The sequence below is a fragment of the Sorex araneus genome, chromosome 9 (assembly GCF_027595985.1).
Source record: "Sorex araneus isolate mSorAra2 chromosome 9, mSorAra2.pri, whole genome shotgun sequence".
NCBI lineage: Eukaryota > Metazoa > Chordata > Mammalia > Eulipotyphla > Soricidae > Sorex > Sorex araneus.
Window position 1 is genome coordinate 2,094,685 of NC_073310.1, and position 24,171 is coordinate 2,118,855.

Here is a 24,171-nt window from a genome sequence, read left to right on the forward strand (position 1 = left end):
TTCTGTGATCAGAGTTTGGCTGGGTTTGGGTCTTGTTTCTCCTGCATTTTAGTTTCTGCTATTTGGTATTCAGAAAGCTATTAATTGTATAAATGCAGAGTGCCCTCAAATGCTCTGGGTGGAAAAGTGGAAAAGTTTTTGCTGTTTTCCTCATTCTTGCAGTCCACAGCATGCATGTACTTCCCTTCTCTTCATGTTAGATCCTCAGGTCGCTCTTACTTCCTTTATTAGTCCTGAGAAAAATCTATAAAAACTATGTTATAGAATATCCCAATTCTTTAAATTTGATGTTTTCCCATAAGATTAATGTAGAGTAAGTTTAACATTTGTGTTTTTTTCTGCAAAAGAAGCACCCTTTAAATTTTTACCTGTTTAGCTGGTAGCCCGATTCAATGGGCTCTCCAAAGGAAAGAGCTCGTTTCTAGAGAGAACTGTGAAATGGCATATGCAGTCTCCCCCACTTCAACTCTCCACCCTGCAACACCCCCACATCTCTGCATGCAGCAGCTGGAGAGGTCGTTTTAAATGCAAATCTTATTATGTCACCCCTGCTTAAAACCTAACCCCTGTAATGGTTTCCCATTTCACGCAAGATGAAATAAAACATCCTTAACCTGCCCTACAAGACCAGACATGATCTGGCCCCCTGCCTGGCCACGCTTCCCCCCACCTACTCCAATCTATTCCCAGCCACACTTTCAGTTCCGGGACTGGCCAAACTTTTCTCCCTTGAGGGCCTTCCCACAGTCTCTCCCCTGGGTGGAAAATTATCTCCCACTTCACTCTATACTAACACCCACTCACTCAGTTCAAATCTTATTTTTGCAAAATGTCTTTCCCCAATCTAAAATATGTTCCCCTTTTTATACTCTGTATCAGGGCTTAACTTTCATTACAGAAACCCTAGTTTGTGATGACATGCATCGTTGTGGGGTAATATTTAGTTTCTGATCACTGCCACAGATTATAAACTCAAAAAGACAGAGCAATAGTACAGCGCAGGTAGGGAGCCTGTCTTGCACATGGCCTTCTTGGGTTTAATCCCCAGCACCCCATATAGCCCACCTTGAACACCACAGCAGTGATTTCTGAGTGCAGAGCCAGGAGTAAGTCCTGAGCACCACCAGGTATGCCCGAAAAACAAACAACAACAACAAAGAGCAGCTTATAAACTCAAAAAGACCAGAGACAAGGCTTAATTTGCTGACCACACTATAAACATTCAGTCATACCTGAGTGGGAAAAAAAAAAGTTTCCAAAGTCCTAATTGAGTCTCATATATTAAAATGGTAATACCTCATCACTTAATAATTAAATAACTGAAACTCTTCCACTCTACCTGAAGGGCAGAATTAACCTAGTCTGCTATTGACACTAGGGGAAAAAAAAGTCCACACACAAATCCATATATAAATACACATCAGTAGGTAACATTGAGACAGTTTTTTTTTTTTACATAGTGTCAGTTTTCCCGATACTTTATTCAACTTAAATCAGGCATGTGAAGCACTAGGGGAAATATGCTTTAGGAAATACTCTTTTAAGAAGGCTCATGTATCAACATTACTTGACAAAAGTCACTGTAACAAGATCACAAGTTAGAGAAGTACCCGAAACTGACAGTCTCGAGATCCGTAACACAAGTGCCCGGCCCAAGAGAGTATATAAATTATATCGCCGATTCAAAAAAAAAGAAACCTGCTCGTGGATCACGAGGCCTCGGGGAGCCACGGCTCACCTGGCGTCCCAAGCTCCCGCACACACCCCCGAGCTCGAGCGCCTTCCACAGAACAGAGCACTGCGGCTGAGGGAGGAGTGTCCCCGAGGGTCGCAGGCCCGGGGAGCAGCGCCCTAACTACAGTGGGGGGCTCCCCAGGGTTCCTTTTCTGGGCCCCGAGAACCCCCATCCTCAACGCCCGTCTCCGCGACTGCTGTCCGCGCCGCTGTCCAGAACCGCTCGCTCACGTCTGGGGCTCAGGGTTCGAGGGGCCCTCGAACGCCCATGCGCGCAGCCGGGCTTCCCGGTACCCGCGGAACAACGGTGCCACCATGCCCACGCGTGAACTTTTAAGTACCTCAAAGGCTGCAAACGCCTGGCGGCTGCCCGGTGGCCGCACCTGGGCCGCTTTCCTCATCTAACTTCTACTTTAGCGCTCGCGGACCTGCGGGCGGGCGGGACCGCGCGGGGATCGGACACGGACGCGCCCGCGTCCCCCGCGCCCGACCGCCGCGCGCCTGGCCCGGGGGGGACACCTGGTCAGCGGCCACAAAGGGGCCGGGCTCTGCGGGGAGGGAGCTGCGCGGGGCGGGGGGCGCGGCGGGAGCGCGGGAGGGGGCGCGCGCGGGAGGGGGGCGGCGCCGCGGCCCGTTTACCTGCGCGAGGCTCCGGCCCGGGTCGCGGTCAGACAATGGAGGCGTCCGGCGGCGGCGTCGCGCGCGGGGGGCGCCGGGGGTCCCTCATGCCCCGCGCGCGCTTCCCGCCCGGCCCTGCAACACACAACGGCACCGGCCTGCAGCCGCCGCGCGGCCCGCGCCGCCCCTCCCGGGACCCGCCTGGACCGGCTCCAAGGCGCGGCCGCCCGCTCCCCCGGCCCGCGCCGACAACAATGGAGCGCGGCCCGGGAGTCCGGCTCCCGCGGGGCCCGCGCCGCCGTGCGCCCCCGCCCCCACCGCGCCCCGGGCCCGGCGCCAGGCGGCCCGGCCGGGGCCTGCGCGGGGGGCCGGCGCGGCGGGCAGCGCCTCTGACCTTCCTCCCGGGGCCGCGGCGCCAACGCGCGCGAGGCCCGGCCCGCCTGACGGGTCGCCCTTCCCCGCCCCTCAGCCCCTCAGCGCCTCAGCCCCTCGGCGCCTCAGCCCCTCAGCGCCTCAGCCCCTCGGCGCCCGGCCCGCCGCGCCGCCCCGCGCCCGGCCCGCCGCGCCCGCGGGGAGCCCCGGGAGGAAGCCGGCCGCCGCCCGCGAACTCACTCCAAGTGCGCGGTGGAAGCGCCCCAGGCCGCGGGCTCCGCGCGCCCCGCCGCCCGCTCCTCGGGGGCCGCCTCACAGGTGCGCTCCGAGCCGCGCGCGCGCGCTCCGCACCCCCAGACGCCTCCGGGGGCCAGCGCGCGTGCGCACCGCCCGGCCGGCCGCCCCGGGGAAGCGGGGGCCGCACGCATGCGCGCCGCGCGCCCGGCCGGCCCAGCCCGCCGGGTCCCCGCGCCCGGCGCGCGCCCCCGCGCCCGCCCCGCCCGCCGCGTTACCGGGGCAACCGCAGTGCGGGCGCACCTGAGCCGGGCGCCCGCGTCCCGCCGGCCGCGCCGCCCTTCCCCCCCGGCTCGGCGCCCCGGCTCCGGCTCCGCCAGCGCCGGGGCAGGGGGCGCCGCCACGTGAGTACCGCGCCGAGACCCCGGCCCGCCGCCGCCGCCGCCGCCCCTCCGCCCGCGGCCCGCTCCCGGCGTGCACCGCGCGGGCGCGCGGGTGGGGGCGCCCGGGCTGCGCGGGGCGGGCGGCGCCCTCGGCCTGACTGACGGCCCGGCTGACCTCCCGCGGCGGGCGGCCGGGCAGGGCCGGACCCCGCCGCCCCGCCCCGCCCCTGGGCCGCCGCCGCCGCCGCCGCCGCCGCCGCCCGGCCGCGCCGCCGCCCGCCGCCGCCTGGAGCCGCGCGCCGCGCCCGCAGGTGAGGCCGCCGGGGCACCTGTCGCGGCGGGGCCGGGGCTCGCGCCCGGCGCGGGGGGACCCGCCGCGGCCTCGCGGGGGCCGGCGCCGCATTGCGGGGCCCGGCCGGCGCCGTCTGCGGGGAGGGGGGCGCGCCCGCCCCGGCCCCGCGCTCGCCCAGAGCGGCTCCCTCTCGGGTGCTCGGGCCGCCGCGCCCGGCGGTGGCGGCGGTGGCGGCGCGGGGCGGTCCCGGCTGCGGAGCGTCCGTCTGTCCGTCCGGGCGCGGGGTCCGCGCCCTGCGCAGCGCCCAGCCGGCGGCGGGCGGCGGGCGGCGGGCGGGCGTCGGCGCGGCCGCGCCGGGGGTGGGAAACCCGAAATCTGTTTTGTCTGCACCGGCGCGGCGGGTTGTGTAGCCCTTTGTTTTGCATCCCCGAGAATTGCCCCCGTCTAGCGGGTCGTGAAGGGAAAGAGGCGAACAGCCAGTGATGTTCGCCCCCGAGGTGTGCTCAGCCCACGGCTGCAGTTGGCCGAACGCGGGTCCGAGGCGGGATCCTTCGGCCCGCATAAACACTGCTGAACAGTGTGAGGTGGTTCTTATTGCTCTGCATCGTCCGCAATTAGCACATTTCTTTGAGGTGCAAATAAAATCTAAAGTCCACGGCAGTTGTGCATATCAAAATTTTATAGTCCTACCGTAAATACATCAAGCGGGTTTCTTGGAAATTAGGGGGGGTTATTAACTCTTAAAAACTCATTCCTCTGCCCGTGGGGAGCGCTCACCCGGATTCTTGACTGTTCCGTCTGTCATGCGTTGGAGAAATTCATGACAGCGTCCTTATTACCTAATTGACAGAATGCGTTTACAGCAGCACCGATGCCTTTCAGTGTGTCTGTCATTTTCTCAGATTATGGGCAGGAAGAGACGTGGGCCTTTGCTTCTGTGTAGAACAAGGTCAGCCCTGAGTAGTTGCTAATGCACAGCGCGCCTTCAGCGTTATTAATGAAGACTCGCCGTGTCTGCCGAATTCAGTGCCCAGTGCCGGTCCCGGCCCCTTTCCCGGGGAGCACGGGAGGACTGAGGCAGATCCTGCTCGCGTCTCGCCTGGTGTGGACAGCCGTCTCCACATTCCCACCTCTGCCCTTTAAACTCAGGGAGACTTGAGCAGGAACGTGGAGGTGTCCTTAGTTGTCCTCAAATAACCGGGGGCCATATTTTGTAGCGGAGGGGTTTTACCCGTGTCATTCCTGAGTCCAGAAGAGGAAGGAGTCGCACTGACAGGAATACAGGTGGGTTCACTTTGGTGCAGAGGCGAAGTGGCTGGTGACTGAGCCCCATCAAGGGAGGCGAGGGGCCCCTCTTCCCTGTGCAGCCAGACCCCCGCCAGGCTGTTGCAGGTGCAGAGACGCCCACGGCTGGTGCGCTCGGGGTCTCAAGCAACTGGACTGGAGGACAGTGTGGTTCTTTTCTCCCTCCTTCTGCCTCCGTATGTCCCCAGACGCCCACCTGCACCTCAGCATGTTTGCTGCTAGCAGCCAGCCCGAGTCCAGCAGGACCCTGCGCCTGACTCCAGCCGGGGCGTCCCGTGAGGGAGCAGTGCATCGTGTTTTGTTTTCAGAGACTTGAGTCATGACCGATTCGTGTTTCTTTGGCTTTTATTTTCTGTAATAAACATTTAATCGAGAAGAAAACTCCTTTTCTAAAGCAAGCAGCGGCATCTTTTAAACTCCTTGCAAACCTAGAGATGCCATTCTTGCCAGACTGTCGGTGGTGAAGGTGAATAGATTTTCTTTTTTTTTTAAGGTACTTATTAATGGCTGATTCTTGTGCTGGCTCTGCATTTTAGCTTGTTTGTCTCATTACTCAAACATGACTCAAATTTCACTGCAAAAAGTCCAGTCATAGCCACCTACAGTAAGTTCCAGTGGACCTTTTCCCAGTATATCTGCATTGACTTTGAATGTGTGTTGGCAGCAGGAATAAAACTAGAAGTCGAATTAAAGTGGATAGATAAGATGCGTGAACTGGAGTTTTATGCTTGGACTAAATTATTCAGGGAATGTGACTTTGTCAACGACAGGAGTCCTGTTCCATTCACAGTCACAGCAGTTAGGTGGCTGACCTGTCCTGACGGAGTACGGGGGTCCCAGCAGCCCTGCGGACCCAGAACACCCGTCGGTGCTTCCACACCAGGGTCTGAGTGGAGCCTGCTGGGGACAGGCGGCTGAGTCACCCCAGTGCTGTTCTGCTCTCCCTGCTTTCGGGAGAAACTGGATCTATTCTGGTTCGTGTCTCCGAGTGCTTTGTTTCTTATTTATGTGGGAGCGGGGGCAGGGGTTGGGCCACACCCAGCAGTGCTCAGGGGTTACTCCTGGCTCTGTACTCAGGAATCTCTTCTGGTGAGGCTTGAGGACCTGTGGGGTGCCAGGGATTGAACCTGGGTTGGTCGCATGCAGGGTAAGCACCTTCCCTGCTCACTCACTCTCTCTCTGAATCTGTCTCTCTCTCTGTCTTTGTCTCTGTCTCTCTGTCTGTCTGTCTGTCTGCCTCTCTCTCTCTCTCTCTCTCTCTCTCTCTCTCTCTCTCTCTCTCTCTCTCTCTCGACCCTCTTACGTCATCTTTAAAATCACCTCTTTGTTAGCAGATGAATTTGTCTCGGGTTTTTGTGCCTTTATCCCCCAGCTGAATTAGGGTGTGAGAAGTTGAGACAGAGTCTCAAACTTTGAACGAAAGATACATCAGGTATTTGTTTTACTTGTGAAGGGGTACCAAGCTTCACATTCTGGGGGACAGGGTGATGGCACAGCAGGTAGGACACTTGGGCATGGCCCCAAAACAAAAACAAACAACCACAAAAGTTCTTCTTTCCAATGATAACAACAAACAAGAAAATCTTACTAGTTTTTATTCTTAGAGAAAAATAAATCAGGTGTTAAAAAGAGCAGGACAAGAGGCCTGCAGGAGGCTAACACCCTGGCCGCGCCCACCACCACAGACAGGCGGTGTGCAGTGGCCCCGCCCGGGTCCATGAACGCGTCCCTGACACCCCAGTGTGCTGGGGGGACGGGGTGGTGGTTCGGGCTATTACCATGAAACAGACCCCTCTGACGCCTCTGTCCAAATTGTCTGTGCTTGTGGTTGCTGGAAAGAGGCTTGGAGGGGCTGTTCTCGGAGATTCCCGAGAGCCTGAGCAGAAGCGCACTGGTTATCCCCCAGGGTGCATGGCCCGCAGAGCCCTGTGGAGGGCTGGGGGGCTCGAGCCGCCCACACCTGCGTCCAGTCCATTTCTGTTTGCTCCTGACATTTCCTTCCCAGCCTGTTTGATTTTTGTGTTGTTTTATGTTTTGATTTTGGGTGGTCTCACCTGGCTCTGCTCGGGGGTTGCTCCTTGCTTCCCAACCTGCTGCTTTTGTTTGTTTGGGGTCATACCCAGCAGTGCTTGGGGCTTACTCCTGGCTCAGCACTCAGAGATCACTCCCGGTGGTGCTTGGGGGACCATACGGGGTGCGGGAGACAACCCAGCTCAGTTGGAAGGCAAGCACCCTCCCTGCTGTTCTGTTGCTCTGACACCCCCAACCTACTTCTTTTTTTTTTTTTTTTTTTGCTTTTTGGGTCACACCCAGCAATGCACAGGGGTTACTCCTGGCTCATGTACTCAGGAATCACCCCTGGCGGTACTCATACTCAGGGGACCATATGGGATGCTGGGATTTGAACCCGGGTCGGCCGCGTGCAAGGCAAACGCCCTACCCGCTGTGCTATCTCTCCAGCCCCCCCAACCTGCTTCTTAACACAGCCTCACCCCTCAACTCAACACACGGGTCTGTGCAATGGCGTGTTGAGGCCCTTTTGTTTTAGTTTTGGGGGTGATGTTCAGGGGTTATTACTGGCTCGGGATTCTGGGAATCAAACCCAGGTCAGCTGTGTGCAAGGCAAACGCCCTCCCCACAGTCCCGTCGCTCCAGGCCCCGAGCCCCGTTCTTCAGCACTGCAGGGACCTGTCGTGAGTCCTACGTTACAGTGCTGGTTTTCTCAGAAGTATAGCCCGCCTACAAGTGGGAGCACTGAGCTGTAAATGCAGGGTTCCGTGAAAACCATGGCTGTCTGTGCTGGCTCCATGCCTGTAACGGGCGTGGCGTTCCCACAGTCTGATGGCTTCCAGTCTGGTTCTCTAATGGTGACCATTAGGGGCCTAGGCTCCTGCCGCACTGGGCGTCAGACACGCCCTTTGTGTCCTCCCTCTCCAGCTGTCGCATGTGGTCCAGTCCCCAACGCTGGTTCAGTGATGACAGTGGCTGTGGCATGTGGGAACAAATCCAGTTTTCAGAAATATTTAAGTCCTGCACAGTGATGGACAAGACACAGTTGTGACTGCCCTTCGGTGTCACAGTCGGAGAGTAGCAGGGGTGCTGGGGGCGAGCTTTGTCTTCCGGAGTCAGCGCAGTCCTTTGGTCCTTCCCAGGGAACCCGGCAGCTGCTTCCGGCCATTCCCGTAGCCTGCGTGGGGGCTCCATGGTAGAGCATTTGCCTGGTCTGTGTGAGGCCGTGGCTCAGTCCCCACCCTGAGGCCCCCAGCAACGTCAGCTTGCTCACCCACAGGCACAGGGCTGGGAGGGGGCAGGAGAAAGCCCCCAGACCTCAGCTTCTGCACTGTGCGATGGGTGGGAGTGGGGAAGGTGCTGCCGTCAGGAATGGCCCTGACAGGAGGCGGGAGCGCCACACGCCTTCACAGGGGAGGGCAGAGGCACATGTCGGGGGCCCAGGCGAGCCTGAGTCAGGACCAGTGGGCAGAGCTGAGCGTTGAGTGTGACGCTTTCGGGGTGTCCTCGGGGTCCCCCATAGTTGCAGGGTGAAGCTCGGCGCAATGTCAGTCGGGGACAGATGCTGAGTGACGGGAGAGTGCTGCTTGCCAGCAGGCTGTGGCGAGTGACCCTGGCTGCGGCTGAGGCTGGAGGGCACCGAGGGAAAGCCCACCCGCTTACCTCCCTGCTGACAGAGTCTCGGGGGGGTTCAGGTGTGGCCCGGGGCTAGGGGGCTTGCCTTGGCCAGGACTGGAAGCAGAGCCTGAGTGTGGCCAGCCCCCCACCCCTCAGTGTATTGTGGACGTCTGATGTGTTTAATGACATTTGTGGTAGCACTGGGCTGGGGGCTCCATTGTCTCAATCTGTAAATGTGTATTATTAGATAATTACCTAATTCCCAAAGAAATTAGGGAACTTAGACAATATATTTTATTTATGTTGAAGAATAGTATAATTGTTGATGCTAAGAATTTGTCACAGAAATGTAGCATCTTAAAATACTGCTCAGCTGGACTAGCACAGGGGTTAAGACACTTGCCTTGCATACAGCTGACCCTGGTTCTGTCCCCGGTGCTGCCAGTAGCCCCTGAGCACTGTCAGGAATGACCCCTGTGCACAGAGCCAGGAGTGAGCTCTGAGCACCACCAGGTGTAACCCCCCCCCCCACAAGCAAAAAAGCTGATGGAAGTAATCTTGTATGGGTTAACATAGTATGTCATACTGCCTGAAGGTTTTTAACAACAGGTTATAAAGATGCCAGTGTCTTAGATTGCAGTTCACGGTAGCTCTCGGTTCAGGGTTAGCTCTACCTACTTTTAAGTAATACTCGACAGGGCAAGCATAAGGAACATGGAAAGTTCCGTTTTCATTTCATTTTTATGCAAAAATTCTCCTTTCCAGCCTCTCAGGGCTGTGCCCACTCGTGCCTGGGGTGCCACTTCCCTGGTGGGGACAGCCCAGAGGTGTCAACGCTGATGCCAAGCCCCAGAAACTCTCTAGTTTCAGTTGTAATGTTGGGGGCGGGGTAGGCTGGCCACACCTGGCAGTGCTCCGGGCATCAAACCGGGGCTGGCCACCGCAAGGCAGGTGCCTCCCCCCTGGACTACCTCTCTGGCCCTCAGTTGTATTGTTACGCAGTGGGTTACGAAGTAAGGGCCAGTTAAAGAAGCAAATTCATAGGAATGAAAAGTTCCATCCTAGATGACTGAGCTTTGCAGGTCCAGTACCAAGGTCGGTCCCTGTCACCGTAGCCCCTTGCCCCAGCACAGCCAGGCCTGAGCACTACCAGCAGGGCTGAGCTGCCAAGCACTGTCTCCGGGAGTCACCCTCAGCCCTCCGGTCCCTCAGCACAGCTGGGGAGGCCCCAGACTCTTCTGTTTCCCACATGCCCTGTCTTCTCAGCCTTTCTGAGCAGCTTTCAACGTGCAGCTTAAGTCCAGCCTTTTCTGATCATATTTTCACTACTGCCCAGAATGGTCTTTCCAGGTCATCTTGGTTTTGGTTTTGGTTTTTGGGCCACACCTGGCAGTGCTCAGGCCCGAGTTTTGGCTCTACGCTCCAGGATCACTCCTGGCAGTGCTCAGGAGACCATATGGAGTGCTGGGGATAGAACCCAGTCGTCTGTGTGCAGGGCAAACTCCCTCCCCATTGTCCAGGTTGCCCTGATGGCCTCACCATTCCTTCAAGTTCATCTTATCAGAACAGCCCCCTACTTGGTTTTTTGTTTTGTTTTGTTTTTTGCTTTTTGGGTCACACCCGGCAGTGCTCAGGGGTTACTCCTGGCTCTGCACTCAGGAATTACTCCTGGCGGTGCTCAGGGGACCATATGGGATGCTGGGAATCAAACCCTGGGGTTGGTCGTGTGCAAGGCAAACGCCCTACCCACTGTGCTGTCGCTTCAGCCCAACAGCCCCCTACTTGTAAGCCCACCCGGTCTTTCAGGCTCAGCGTTAGTCACAGGGAAGTCCCCTGGGATGCTCCGCCACTCTGTGCACTACTGTGTGCCCAGCAGTGGACACTGAGCAGGTGCCTGACGCACTGTCCCTGGCAGCTCGCAGAGGGCTACCTCCATCCTCCCCCGCCCAGCACCGATGCCCTCAGGGTCTCTTGCCGGCTCTCTCTCCCTGTGGTTTTCTTGCACTTGAGTGACCAGGTTGCAGCCCCACGGAGGTGCGGCCATTTGTCTGAGTCCACAGCAGAGGGCAGAAGCTCTAATGCACATTTAGGAGGAGGAGCGATGCCAGCCTGTTACAATAATTGCGACATTAAAGGGCAAATGAAAACAGTTGGTGACAGTCCTGAGTGCCTGGGCTCCCCTGATTTCTGGCCATTGGGGTGGCTCCAAACGGAGTTTATTTGTTTTTTGTTCATTTGGGGGCTGTACCCAGCAGTGCTCAGGGGTTACTACTGGCAGTTCTCAGGGGACCATATGGGGTGCCGGGAATCAAACCTGGTTTGGCCACATGGAAGGCAAAGGCCCTTCCTGCTGTCCTGTGGCTCCAACCCCAGAATGGTGGGTTTAAACTCTCTGTTTTGATTTGCATCGCCAGAGATCGAACCCGGGTCTCCTTCGTGCAAGGCGCACACTTCCCACGGGACGTTCCTAAATAAAGGGATCACTGTTGGAGTGAGCAAAGCCAGCGTCACGGAGAACTCGCCGGGCTGCCTGCATGCCCCACCTTTCGCTGCCGGGAACAGCATCGGGAAGCCCGGCACGAGCTCTGTGAGGTTGCGTTTGGGGTCTGTGTGGGCAAACTGAACCTGGCTTTGCACACAGCACGTGGGCACAGTCCTTGTGACCGGCACTGTGGCATGGTGCTGCCACTGACGAGTCACACACTGGTTCTCTGCAGATCCTGTCCCGGGGGCGAGTACGCGGCCCTGGTCAGACAGCGCGTTGGAGACTCGACGCCCCACTCTGCACAGACGCACAGAAGCAGCCGGATCCCTGTGTCCGGGGCGGGAGGGTTGGGCCCCGTGGGCCCCGCTGTCCCCCAGAGACACACGTGAAGAGCTGTCCTAATGGGGTCAGAGCCCTCTCACACACAAGCTCACTGATACTCACTGGGGACAGGGAATGGCCAGGGAGAATACCGCTGATTCAAAGGAAAAAGATCCCTTTCTTAAAGGGCCAGCTCCAGTTACTCAAGGCAGGTCCTTCTTCATGTCAGGGACCGGGGACAGAGGGAAGAACAGAGCAGCCCTTGTTCCTGTGGCCTTTACCTCCCAGTCCTGTGAAGAAAGATAAAGAAATGACCTGGCTTTAGGTCGTGCTAAATGCCGCACAGCCACTGAATGAAATGGGCGGCGGGCGATTGGCACAGTTAGCAGCGGGTCGTTGCGGCGTCTGACTGTGCCGCGTGAGTCGTGCTGGAGCGGCCCCGGAGGCCAGCCGCGGGAGCAGAGCTCGGCGCTGCCCCAGAAGCCGCCCGGGCCGCACAGCGCCACTCCCGGCTGGGTTACTCCCAGCAGACGCAAGATGAAAGACTTCGTGCCCGGCTCCTGTGCGGCTGCCTCAGGTGGCCCCGTGGCCACTGGGCATCGGGGAGCGCCGTGGCCTTCCTGGATTCCTCTCCACGGGCACCTCCCCCACTTCCCGCAGGAGGACAGTGAGGTCTGGGGAGGGGCAGGCCTGCAGCCTGGACCCGGAGCCCAGGGGACAGCCTCCGCCCCGCGCCGTGGACGTCCACAGACACTGCCCCACGGCAGGGCCCCCTGGTGGCGGCTCTTCGGGCATCGCCACCCACAGACTGGGCTCTCCCCAGCTTAGCTTCCTGCACTGGAGCTCCCCCGGAAGGGGAAAGCCGGGGCAGGCGGCAGGCTGGCACCGTGCAGTGGGGCAGACACTTGCGGACAGTCGCCAAGTGTCTGCGAGGGGGTGCGTTCCCCTTGCAGGGCTGGAGGACAAGTGCAGGAGGCGACGCTTGTGCCTCCCGCACAGCCAACCCTGGGTCCCCTGAGCATGCCCGCATGCTGCCCTGGCGCCACAGGGTCCGAGTACCCCCACATCCTTGGACTGCCCTGGGGAGCACCACTTTGGGAGCCCTCCCCTTAGCCGCCCAGAAAGCTTTTGAGTATTTTCTCTTCCACATCATCCTCCCCCACTGTCACTAAAATGGTGGGTGGACTCCCAGGCAAGACCGAGAGCAGGTCTGGGGCGACACAAGCTCCCCACACTCCGAGGGGCGGCCACTTCTGAAGCAGGGAGAAGCCCAGCCCAGCAGCCCCTGCCGGCCTCGGGACTGAGCCAGCACTGGACCGATCGCAGCAGCTGACTCGTGGCTGAGACTGTGGCTGCCCCTGGGAAGTCTGGGCGCACGACACCAGGTCTGCTGGGTCCCCCCGTGTGGGCACTGAGTACGACGGACTAAAAATAGCCAGATAAAAAGAGGCCCCAGGCTCAGGGCCAGAGCACAGTGGGGAGGGCATTTGCCTTGCACACAGCTGACCTGGGTTCAATCTCTGACATATTATCTGGACCCCTGAGCACCACCAGGATTAATTCCTCAGTGCAGAACCAGGAGTAACTCCTGAGCACTGCTGGGGCCGGGTGTGGGCTAAAAAGCAAAAAAAGCAAAAAAAAGCCCCACAAGAATGTTCGTGCACCCAGGATTATAATTAATCCCGCTGTGGGAGCAGGAGGCCCAGCCCGAGAGGAAGCAAAACAAAGGCCGCGGTGCCGGTGCCAGTGGGGAGCGGGAGGCAGGTGCCGAGGCCTGGGGTCCCACACCTCGGGCCCCGGCCCGGGATGCCGCCTCTCGTGTTCTCTGAAACTGGGTTAGGGACATCAGCTCTGGCCTCTGCCACTGGAACAATTCGTGACTCACATTTGGTGGCTTCAGGCCCCAGGCAGCCCCGTGTCCCTGTCACTCACCCCCTTGCCATGGGCCACCGAGCTGAGGGGTTGTCGGGGTCCGTGCCAGCCCTTCTGGACATCGGAGGAATCAGTGGACAGCGTTTGCCGTCACTCACACCCCCCCAGGCAGCTGCCGTAACGACTGGAACGAGGGTTCCGGCAGTTCCGAGCCCTGACATCACAGAGAGCGGGAGCCACTCTGAAATGTCATCGGCGTAGGGCCTCACTGATGGGACACAGCGTAGGGTGCTCGACGAGAGGAGACCCTCAGCGGGCAAGGTGTCCCTGTGAACTCCGAGCACCCTGGGCGGGCAGCCGGAGGGACATGGTGAGGCTGTCGCCCAGGAAGCCGCAGGAGCCAGCAGTCTAGGTAAAGGCTGAGCACACCCTCGAGCCCTGCTAGCCGGAGAGATGCCCAGTCAGCGGATGTCCCACGGGGACTGCTGGAGCTGGGGAATGACCCGAAATGGAAGGCCTGGCCCACGGGGACCAGAGGCACTGACGTGGCTGTCCAATTGTTTTGGCCATTTCTGAGATTCCTGACACCCTTCCTTCCTCTTTAGGCCAGGGAAAGAATGAGTGCGGGTTCACTTAGAGGAGGTGCAGCGCCCGGACACGGACATTCCCGTCCCTGTGCGTGATGACCGCCTTCTCGAGTGTAGCTGAGTGTCTTCTGCTAAGCTCCCGAAGTGATGACTCTCTCCCGTCTGTGGCAATAAAGGGAAGAGCCTGCACTGAGGCAGTTAATGGCCCTTCCCCGAAGCCATGCTGTAAGGACGCCAGCCCGCAGAGGGCGGTCAGCGGAGCGGCTGCCTGACACACTGCAGTGTGGAAATGCCTTGTTGGCCTCAGAAGCACAGCCGGGGCTGTGGTCATCACGCGCGAAGCTTCTCTCCTGTCCACGAGCTGGGCGGGGGGCACAGTGCCCACGAGGCCAGCAGAGGAGCCTCTGCTTGCTGGGCGGGGCCCGCTTGGGCCTGTGAGTTCACCGGCTGCCTCTGGGGCCTGCCGGTGCTTTCAGCGCTAGCTTCTGAAACCAGGCTGGTGGGGTGGTTCCTGGGGGCGGGAGGAGGGGGTCGGGGGTCTAGGCAGAGCCAGCATGGCCCCTCCGGCCATGCGCTCTGCCACTCCCTTCCCTGGGACTTTCTCCGAAGTAGAAGGACAGAATCCCTCTGGGCACCTTACCGGAGTGAGCCCAGGGGTCCCCGGCCCCCATGGTGCCGTCCACACCTGTCGCAGGTCTACCCCGGAGGGCTTTGGAGGGCCCTGAGCTGGACTCCACCAGGCCTAGAACCCAGACGTGGCCCCTTGCTGAGTTCTCCCTGACCTTGACATCGTCCATCTCCACCCGCAAGGGGTGTGACATGACTCCCGTAGCCTGGTTGCTACGCAGCGTTCTGTCCCTTTGTCAGTGGCCAGAGCACAGCTAAGGCGCAGGCCTGGTGTGCAGCGGACCCCGAGCACCGCCGGGTAGCCCCGGGAACCCCATCAGGATCTGAGCAGCGTCGAGCCGTGGACCTGGGTGCCTGAGGGTGGCCAGGAGGGGCCCTGGCCTTCTGAGCTCGCCCCTCAAAAGGAGGGGATGTTTCTCTTTTCCTTTGAACAGCCTTTGCCTGCCCGTTTGACGGTCCCTCGCTCTCAGAGACTCATCATTCACGGGCAGGCGGCAGTGGTCAGGTCCGGGTGACCATGAGACGCCTTTAAGGCCTCGCAGGGCCCCTGCCCGGCTGTTCACTCCCTGCACGTAGGAGGAAGGTCCCCACCCTCTTTGGCGGTCACTGGAGTCCCTCTCCTCGTGCTCCGTGGGCACACAGGCAGCAGCCGGCTGGGGCTGGAGGGCTCGGCCTGCGGCTGGGCCGTGGAACCTCACCCCGCTCCAAGTCAGATACACGCGGCCGAGGAGAAGGTGCAGGGCTAGAGGGAGCCCACGGTCCCCGTCACTGAACATGCCCTGTCTCCAACTCACGCCGCCCGGTGCCACGCTCTCCCTCGGGAGCGTCTTCGTGCGGAGTGGGGCAGGAGTAGCAAACTCTGACCCTTCCGGCCTCTGCGCCTCCTCACCGTCAGTTGGCCTGGAAAGCCGCATGCCGTACCTTGCTAGGGAACCTTCTAGACCAGCGTCCATCAGCTACAGGCCAGCACCTGTCCTGCGTGTGCGGCCTTGGTGGTTCCAGCCATGTGGTTGTCAACCGTCTGCACCTGTAGGCTGGCCCCAGTCTGGACGGGTGATGGAACCGCGCCCGGGACTCCTGCGCCCTTCCCTTCCTCCACCGGCGCAGCAAGACCCCTGGGAACTGCCCCAGTAGAGACGGCCCCTCCCGGGCGGGGTGCATGGCTCTGAGATGCCGCCGGCAGCTGCACTCCTGCCAGCGGCGCCCCAGATGCGAGCGGCTTATCATTTATTCATGACTCGCCTCTAAATAGCTCCTCGGGCCCTCGGCCCCACGTGAGCGCGCCTGCGGCTGTGGTCGTCTCCAGGGCTCGCCATTTCCCCGGGCTCCGTGCGAGCCGGAACAAGGCCCCCTCCACCCTGCGTGGGGGTCCCTGATGCGCCCAGCACTGATGTTGCAGCCTTCCTGGGCTCCCTGGACATGGTCCCCACCAGCCCGGGGTGCCCAGAGCACAGCCCACGCAGGGACAGGATGCAGTGACCCACTGTGGCAGCCAGCTGGGGTGGGGGGGCTCTGTCTGGGTCAGAGGGCGGGGCCGGGGAGGAGGAGGCATGTCCACGGGAAAATGCCTGATCTGGCCCCGTGCGGCCCCCACCCACTCTGCAGCCCGGCGCCCCTTGTTCTGCCCGTGTGGGCCAGGGTCGCTCTGCGGCCCACACCTGGCGCACCCCAGGCCCTCAGGCTGGCCTGCACGGGGTCTCGGGCTGAACCAGACCCCTGGGCTTGGCTCCATTTCCTCCTCCTCCAGCCTTCAGGGGTGCAGCTATCCCCTGCCCCCTACTGCCACCCCCTACAGTTGGCTAAGGGTGAGTCATGGCGCTGGCAGGACTCTGCCCGGGACGGAATGGCGGGAACACGGTGTCCTCGCAGGGCGACAGCGGCTGGACAGTGCCGGGGCCTCCAGCCCTCTCCCTTCCCGTCCTGCCGCTCGCTTCCACGGCCCGTGAGTGATGCAGGGTCCGGGCGCCCGTGCTCGCTCACCCACGTCTCATCCAGGCGTGTTTCGGGGTCAGCTTGTAAGCAGACCGGGGCTGGGGTGGGGAGACGTGAGGTCACCCTCTTCACCCCCCGCCCCTGCCAGGACACAGGCAGATCCCACCGTCAGCCTCAGGCTTGTCCCTGAAGCCTCCCCGGAACGAGCAGATGGACAGACAGTACCCAGGCCACTGCTGCAGGGCCCAGCTCCCATGATCCCTCCAGCCAGCAGCTGCTCACGGCCGAGAGTACTGAGGACGGGGCCGGGCTGGGCCCTAGGAGAAAGGTGGACAGTGGAGGCGAAAGGTGGCTCTGGGCTGACGAGCAGGACCAGAGGGGACGGCCTGGACAGTGCCGCCCTGTGCCCCGGAGGGAGGTGTCCCTCAGCCCCTCCCAATTCCAGCTCACCTGGGCCCTGGGTGAAAGCCCCCCTCACCCGCGAGGGCCCTCAGGGCTGAGGCTGACCGCCCCAAGGCTTCTAGTGTGTCCACCTCAGAGCGGCTGTGAGTCCTGTCGTCTTTGGCCCCCAGGAGCCCAGGGCACTGCCTCTGCCGGGGGGGGGGGGGGGCGCTCTCCGGCTGGCCAATTAGGAGAATGACTCCGGTTTACAAGAATAACTTAGAAGCAAATAACCTGTGTTTTTTGTCCTTGGCACCGTTAAGTGCTGTGCTAGCCGTCTTGAATTTCTCGGTAGCTTTTCCAGAAAGACCCATTGACTTCACCATCGGTGTCAGGTTACAGTTAAAGCAGAGTGGACAGGGCAAGCAGCTGGGGGCGGGCAGGCCTGGGAATAGACTCCAGCCCCTGCTGGCCCCTGGGGCCCAATGGGGCGCTCTCAGGGAGGCCACCCCTGCTGCCATCCCTGCACCAGGGGCTGTTCTGAGGACAGGATGGGGGGGTGGCCTGCAGTGACCCTGGCCGCTCTGTGAAGTGCTGTGTGTGTGGTGTGTGTGTGTGGGGGGACACTCTTTGGAGCTGGAGTTGTGGATTTGCGGTTCCTTCCCAGACCTTGGGCCACCCCACTCCACAGAGCCCCGGAGGGCAAGTGGGCAGGCGGATCCTCTTCTAGCCTGTCCCCTGCCCACTGACCAGGTCCGTACCCCTGCAGGTCATCTGGATGTCAGCATGGCAGCCACGAACCTGGAGAACCAGCTGCACAGCGCGCAGAAGAACCTCCTGTTCCTGCAGCGGGAGCACGCCGGCACCCTCAAGGGGCTGCACGCAGAGATCCGCCGGCTGCAGCAGCACTGCACGGGTGCGGGCGGCGGTGCGGGGGTGCGGTGTGTGGGGCCTGGTCTGGGTGGGGTGGACGCTCGGCGGTGGGCGTGGCCTGGGTGGGCGGGCCTAGTGTGCTGGGTGTGGCCCAAGGGGTGGGTACCTGCGATGGGCGTGGCTTGCATGGGTGATGTCATACGGTGGGCGTGGCCTGGGCAGGAGCAGCGTGGTGGGCGTGTCGCAGGTGGGGCGGGGCGGGCTCACTAGTGGCGCTCAGCTGAGTTCTGGTCCTCAGCGCGGCCGCACCTCGCGCCTCTGCCCCTGCAGTGTTTGCTCATCTCCTAAAAATGAGGCATTCTGGGCGCCCGACCTAAGAGCCCCTCCTGGAAAGCACGCGTGGGCTGCTGCCCGTGTCCTTCTGGGCCCCCTGAGCCCTGATAGGCCGCTGGGGCTGCTGCTCTGTGCGGGCCTGGTTTGCCGGCTGCGCCCGCCCCGCTGCCTGCACTGCGGCAGTGCCAGGGTGGGTGTTGTTGGGGGTACGCCTGGTCACAGGACTCACAGTGCTTTTCCCTTTTAGATCTGACCTATGAACTGACCCTCAAAGGTTCGGATCAGGCAGGTGAGCGGAGCACGGTGGTGTGTGTGTCCCTGGGCCCTGCCGGGTGGTGCCGCGGGACAGGAGGAGCTGAGTTAGTCTCCTGGTGGACACTGCCCAGATGCCCCTCTGGATGCTGTGACTCTTCTACAACCATGTCCCTTGCATAATGGAGGGGACGATGTGGCCGAAAGCAGGGGAGGGGCAGGACCCCGTGTGCGCAGCCCATCCTCGGTGGTGCCCCCGCATGTGCTCCCCCAACACTGGCAACGCCCTGCCCCCCTCCCTCCTGCAGGGTGAGCCCGAGAGGCCCCCGCTGCCAGCCCGAACCCACAGGTCACGAGGAAGCCCCCGTGTGACCACCTTCCAGCAGGTTCCGTGCAGGAGCCAGGCCACTGACCCTCTGCGCGGCCGAGGCCCGAGGCCCAAGGCTACATGCTGCCCCTCATCAGGCTCTGGGAGCGACTGGCAGGGCTGCCATCGGGACTGCTGGCTGCAGGCCGGCTCAGGGGCCTAGAATCAGTGGGGGCTGAGCCAAGGGGCCGGGGGGAGGCCGGTCACTCGGGCCTTGGAGGGAAGAACAATGAGGTTGTGTCTGAGTGCACAGGAGCCAGCACGGGGGACGGGTCAGGGGTCAGGAGGGCTCAGAAGAGAGGCTCTCCCTCGGGAAGGGCCCTGCGTCCTCTGGGGACTCACAGTGACGTCACAGACACACATGCGTGCACTCATACACACATACCCAGGAGCCTGCACGCACACGTGCACACACATGCACAGCAAGTTGGGAAGCCTGGCAAGCAGGGACTCGAGAAACCTTCCCCGGCCAGTGGGACACCAGTGTCCAGGTCTGAGCCAGAGATTACACTCCAGACGGACAGAAGGGGCTTGTTGGGAGCAGGTAAACAGAGGCAGAGGAGAGGAGCAGTTTCTATGGACAGGGAGGAGCCATCCGCAGGGGACGGGTCCCTGGGGGGCACAGCCGCGGCCCAGTCCAGCTTCGGCTTGCAGAGGTGCCCTCCCCCGGGCAGAGGCTGGGCTTCGGGCCTCCCACAGCCTGCCCGCTGGAGGCGGGAGCTGCCGGGGCCCCTGCGCCCTTGGCGCCCCTGACCCAGCCCGCCTGCCGCAGGAGTGGGGTCGTCTCGGAGCAGCGAGCTGCGGCAGCGCTGCGAGGAGCTGGAGGCAGAGCTGCGGGCCAAGGAGCAGGAGAAGGAGGAGCTGGTGGCCGCGCTGGAGCAGAAGAACGCCATGATCGCGGTGCTGGAGAACACGGTCAAGGAGCGCGAGAAGAAGTACCTGGAGGAGCTCAAGGTGAAGAGCCACAAGCTGAGCCTGCTGACGGGCGAGCTGGAGCAGCGGGCCGGCACCGTGGCCTACCTGACCGCGCAGCTGCACGCCGCCAAGAAGCAGCTGCTGGCCTCCAGCGGCGCGGCCGACGGCAGCCCGGCCCGGAGCCCCGTGCTGGCCAGCTACAAGCCGGCGCCCCCCAAAGACAAGCTGCCCGAGACGCCCCGCCGCCGCATGAAGAAGAGCCTGTCGGCGCCGCTGCACCCCGAGTTCGAGGAGGTGTACCGGTTCGGCGCCGAGGGCCGCAAGCTGCTGCTGCGGGAGCCGGTGGAGGCCATGCCCGACCCCACGCCCTTCCTGCTGGCGCGGGAGTCGGCCGAGGTGCACCTCATCAAGGAGCGGCCGCTGGTCATCCCCCCCATCGCCTCGGACCGCGGCGCCCCCGAGCCGCACAGCCCGGGCCGCGACAAGGCGCACAAGGCGCACGTGGGCGTGGCGCACCGCATCCCGCACGCCGCGCCCCCGCAGCCCCCCGCCGAGGTGGAGACGCTGGCGGTGGACCAGGTGAACGCGGGCAAGGTGGCCAGGAAGCCCTCGGGGGCGGACAGAACGGTGTGAGGCGCCCGCCCGCGCCCGCGGCCCGCCTGGACGCGGCGGCGCCTTTTGTACCTCCCGAGCATGTCACTCGCCTTCCAGACCTGCCAGGACTCCTGCCCGCCCGCCTTGCGCCGCCCCCGCTCAGAACAGCCCAGCGCCGCGCCCAGGCCCACCCACGCCGCCCCCAGCGAGCCGGCAGCGCCCGTCCACCTTGGGCAGCCCCCGAGCGCCCCTGCCCCACCACCTTCCCCGGGCGGCCGAGAATGAGCAGCTTGTGTATGTCAGGAACTAAATAAGATGATGATTCTCCTTCTACACCACTACCTGGTGTGTGGTCATAGTTTGTCTTAGTTTTAGTTTTATCCGAAATGTTCAAGATTCCCAACAAACTTTATTTTCTAAACCGCCCTTCTTTCTGTCGTGTCTTTTATTAAACCTTTATTAAAGGGGAGGGGGTCGTGGGGAGGGAGGGAAACAAGAGCACCCAAGGGACAGATGGACAGACACACACTACAGCACCCAAGGGATGGACAGATGGACAGATCCCCCTCCCCACACACGCACATACACACACAAAACCTGTAACTGCGGTGTCAGGCCCAGCTGTGCACACCCGAGGGATGGGCAGTCTCACTTCTGGGAAGGACGCCCTGTCCCCTCTCCCCTACCCACTGTCCACACAGCTGGTCCATACACAAGTGCCTGATTCGAAACTGCTACCTGGAAGGTTCTGGGACTCTGGTAAAAGGCTACTTTGACTGGAAGCCACACAAGGCCACTTAGCCCTTGTGTCCTAGGCACAGGCTGCAGGCTAGCCCGGGGCCCTGACTCCAGGCCAGCCCCCAATGCATGGTCATCCCCCAGACTCCAGGCCAGTATTCGGACTCATGGCCAGCCCTGGGGCCCAGGCTGGTCTCTGGTCATGCAGCAGGGAGGCCAGTTAAGTCCGGTGGGCACTGAGCCCCTGTCCAGCCTCTCCCAGATGCATGTGGGGCCATTAGCTCCATCAGTGGTGTTGAAGGAGCAGGCCAGAGCGTCAGGAAGGAGAGGAGGCTGGGCCGACTGCTCCAAGCCCGCTCATCCATCAGGAAGGGGCTCTGTGGCCACGACCCCCCACCCTCAGCAGCCGGGTCCGACCCACCCACACCTCTGCAGCGCCCCCTTCTCCCTCCCCTGCTTCCTCCAGCGTATCATGGACACAAAAGGAAACCTTTGGCCTGAAAGTACGCACCAGCGTTTAATCCAAAACTAAAACTGTCTTAAAAAAAAAAAATGTCCAGGGCAGTGACTCTGAGCTGCCCCTTCGGGAATGACTCCATGGGACTCTGCAGCCCAGTGCCAGCTTAGCCCGTGACCGCGGGGCTAGTCCGAGTTGAGGGTGAGGCACACGCCCTGCAGCACCCAGTGCGAGATGTGCTGCCCGGTGAAGAGGTCGGCCTCGAAGACCAGCCCTACGCCCATGGCGTCCCTGCGGGTGGAGGTGGTGTACACGGGCGTCCGGAAGGTGTTCTGCGGGAAACGGGTGTGTGAGCGCCCCCTGGCGGTAGGCGCCCAGCGCATACCCCTGGGCGCCCAGCGCCAGGATTCAAGCACCCCCTGCCCCCCCCCCAGTGTCTCGCAGGACGACAGCCTGGCTGAGTGGTCGGGGAGAGTAGCCAGCCCACCTGCAGCTTGAGGCGGTGGCTCTCAATGGGGATGACCTTCAGGATGGGCAGGTCCACCACCAGCACCTTGGGCCGGCTCCTGACCAGGCAGCCTCTCTCCAGGTCCCAGCCAGCGCCCTCCAGGTACAGACCTGAGACGAAGCAGCCTGCGGGCACCAGGGGGCGGCCACCTCACACAGTGGCCTCGGCTGGGCCGTGGACGCCTCCCTCAGCCCACACCTGCATCCAAGGGCCCCCTGCCCCTCGCCATCCCTGGGGCATCCTCCTCCGCAGCCCAAGGCTTAGACCATGGCAAAGTCCCACCCCACCCCCCGCTAAGGGCAAAGACATCGAGTCAGAGCCCCCAGATTTCGTGGTGGCAACCCCAACTCCTGGGAGCCGCATGGGGTGAGGGGAAGACAGAAAGTCAGGTGGAGGAGAATGGGGTCAGGCTCTTTGAAGGGCCCAGCCGCTGGACATCCTGGTGACTTCTGCCCTCTCCCTAGTACCCCCGACACCCCCTAGAGCCCCTCAGAGCCACGGGCGCCCACAGCAGCAGGGTCAAGCCTGCGAGGGGGTGCGAAGGGGTGTGAGGGGGGTGCCGCCCAGGCCCTGCCCCCTGGCCTCTAGGGGTCTCAGGACCGTCTCGCCTCACCCACACCCTCGTCCCTCACAGGGGGAGCCGGGTCTCTGCAGAGGAAGCTGGGGGGGGATTCCCACCTTTGGGGCGTCCTACCTTGTCCTGCACGTTCCATCACCTCGTCCGCGTCCTGGAACTTGGTCACCTGCGTGAAGAGGGTGGAGCGGTCCAGTGGCCAGCCGTTGCGCCGGCAGGTGGCCTGCACCAGGGCCGTGAGGTAGGACTCGGGAATGTGCAGTCCAGACAGCCACATGACATTGGGCTCGCCGTCCCCGACCTGCGGGAGGAGAAACAGCTGCTGGGGCCCTGTGAGCCGCTGGCATCATTACAGTGAGAGTTCAAAGCCCAGGAAAGTCACCCAGGAGAGCCTGACCACGTACACGCACACCTCTCTGATGGGGAAACACCGCAAAAGCGAGAAAACGGGGAGCGTGGCCATGCCACCACAGTGCCGGCCATGACTGGCCACCAAGAGCTCTTTAAAAAGACCCATTTTAGGGGCCGGAGCAATAGTACAGAGGGCACTTGCCTTGCATGCATCCATTCCCGGTTCAATCCCCAGCACCCCATAGGGTCCCCTGGGCTCTGCCAGGAGTGACCCTGAGCACCACCAGGTGTGGCGTGGCCCCCAAAACAAAATTAAACAATAAGACAACAAAATTTGAAACAAAAAAAAGTTTTATGGAAAACATACTAAGGGCCCAGAGAGATAGAGATCACAGGCCAGGGGTCACTCCTGAGTACCGCCAGGTGTGGGCTTAAACTAAGAAGGTCCATGTTAAAAGATGGAGAACTTGGTAAAAACAAATCCATCATGTTAAGCAAGGAGAGGAAATCCAACGGACTCGCTCGTCTGTGGTACAGAGACAGAGGCCACGGGCTGGACGGTGACAAGCGGGACCCAGGTGGGGCTGGGAGAGGCAGCGACAGTGGAGGCGGGCAAGGCGCGGGGCCTGGACCTCGAACCCACAGCATACATATGACACCATGACTGTGTGGGAAAAGAACCGGACCAGGAAGGCAGCTCGGGGAGAACAGACGGGCCCCAGGGCGAGTGCAGGCCTGGCCGCTGATGCGGGGAAGCGGGCACACACATGGGGCTGGGCTCTCCTCACGCCACGCTCCAGGGCGGGCACCTGCGCTGAAAGGCCGTGGGAGGGGCCCAGGGGTGCTGAAAGAGGCCCTGGCCAGGGGGTGGAGGTGTGGCCACTGCCACTGGGCCGGGTGGGGAAGGGGGGTTGGGCCACGGCCTCACCCAGGCCGTGTACTGGCTGAAGCGCCGCAGGAAGTAGACCATCCAGTTGCCCAGGGACTTGAGGGTGGCGGGCGCCAGCTTCCTCCAGATGTGCGGGATGCTGCCGATGAAGAGGGACCTGGCCACGTCGTCCAGCTCGCTGCTCATGCCGACCTCTCCGGCCAAGGCCTGTGGAGCCGACAGAGCCACAGGCGTGGTGGGGCGCGCGGGCGCGGGGCGGGGGGCCGGGGGAGCCCGCGGCCCCTGCTCACCCTCTGGAGCTCAGCCAGCGATCTGGACATGCGGAGCAGCAGCTTGTTGAAGCGCTCGAGCTCCTGCAGCAGCACCACCGACGTGGGCGTGACGGCCACGCCCAGGTGCTTCCGGACCTGGTCCAGGTCGAAGGGCGCGGGCAGCTTGTTCTTGATGTCCTTGGCCACCTGGCCGATGTGGTCGTCGCGGCTAATGCCGCTGCTGGACTCCCCTGAAACAGGACCCTCTCAGCGTGCACGGCCCCCGGCCCGCCCCCCCG

At 61.8% G+C, this 24,171-nt stretch overlaps 3 protein-coding genes across 13 annotated transcripts in view; 1 reads left to right on the plus strand and 2 right to left on the minus strand.

Moving 5' to 3' along the window:
• The window catches only part of ZNF664 (zinc finger protein 664), a 28,128-nt gene extending 24,728 nt beyond the window's left edge, over positions 1-3,400 (minus strand). For 3 of the 9 annotated variants that reach the window (XM_055147640.1, XM_055147641.1, XM_055147642.1), the window contains exons 1-2: positions 2,965-3,119; positions 2,374-2,487 (exon numbers count right to left, since the gene is read on the minus strand). The gene's annotated coding sequence lies outside the window, so the exon portion shown is untranslated. Of the gene's footprint in view, positions 1-2,075; positions 2,163-2,373; positions 2,488-2,964; positions 3,120-3,261 lie in introns of those variants that run through there. The other 6 variants (XM_055147648.1, XM_055147645.1, XM_055147644.1 and 3 more) reach the window with 6 other exon arrangements.
• CCDC92 (coiled-coil domain containing 92) lies at positions 3,225-20,530 on the plus strand. Of its 3 annotated transcripts, none has more exons than XM_055147635.1 (4): positions 3,225-3,362; positions 17,540-17,686; positions 18,224-18,265; positions 19,368-20,530. In XM_055147635.1, exons 2-4 carry the CDS (start codon positions 17,557-17,559, stop codon positions 20,141-20,143), a joined length of 948 nt encoding a protein of 315 aa, XP_055003610.1. In that variant the 5' UTR covers positions 3,225-3,362; positions 17,540-17,556; the 3' UTR covers positions 20,144-20,530. The 3 variants fall into 3 exon arrangements, with proteins under 3 accessions (XP_055003610.1, XP_055003609.1, XP_055003612.1); XM_055147634.1 differs by lacking the exon at positions 3,225-3,362 and adding an exon at positions 3,582-3,652; XM_055147637.1 differs by lacking the exon at positions 3,225-3,362 and adding an exon at positions 4,900-4,917.
• Positions 20,531-21,483: 953 nt separating this feature from the next.
• DNAH10 (dynein axonemal heavy chain 10) overlaps positions 21,484-24,171 on the minus strand; it is an 83,053-nt gene continuing 80,365 nt past the window's right edge. Inside the window, exons 75-79 of the mRNA XM_055147078.1 lie at positions 23,912-24,123; positions 23,661-23,828; positions 22,502-22,682; positions 21,787-21,932; positions 21,484-21,631 (exon numbers count right to left, since the gene is read on the minus strand). Of these exons, the coding sequence (XP_055003053.1) occupies positions 21,485-21,631; positions 21,787-21,932; positions 22,502-22,682; positions 23,661-23,828; positions 23,912-24,123 (854 nt within the window). The 3' untranslated portion in view covers position 21,484. The remainder of the gene's footprint in view (positions 21,632-21,786; positions 21,933-22,501; positions 22,683-23,660; positions 23,829-23,911; positions 24,124-24,171) is intronic.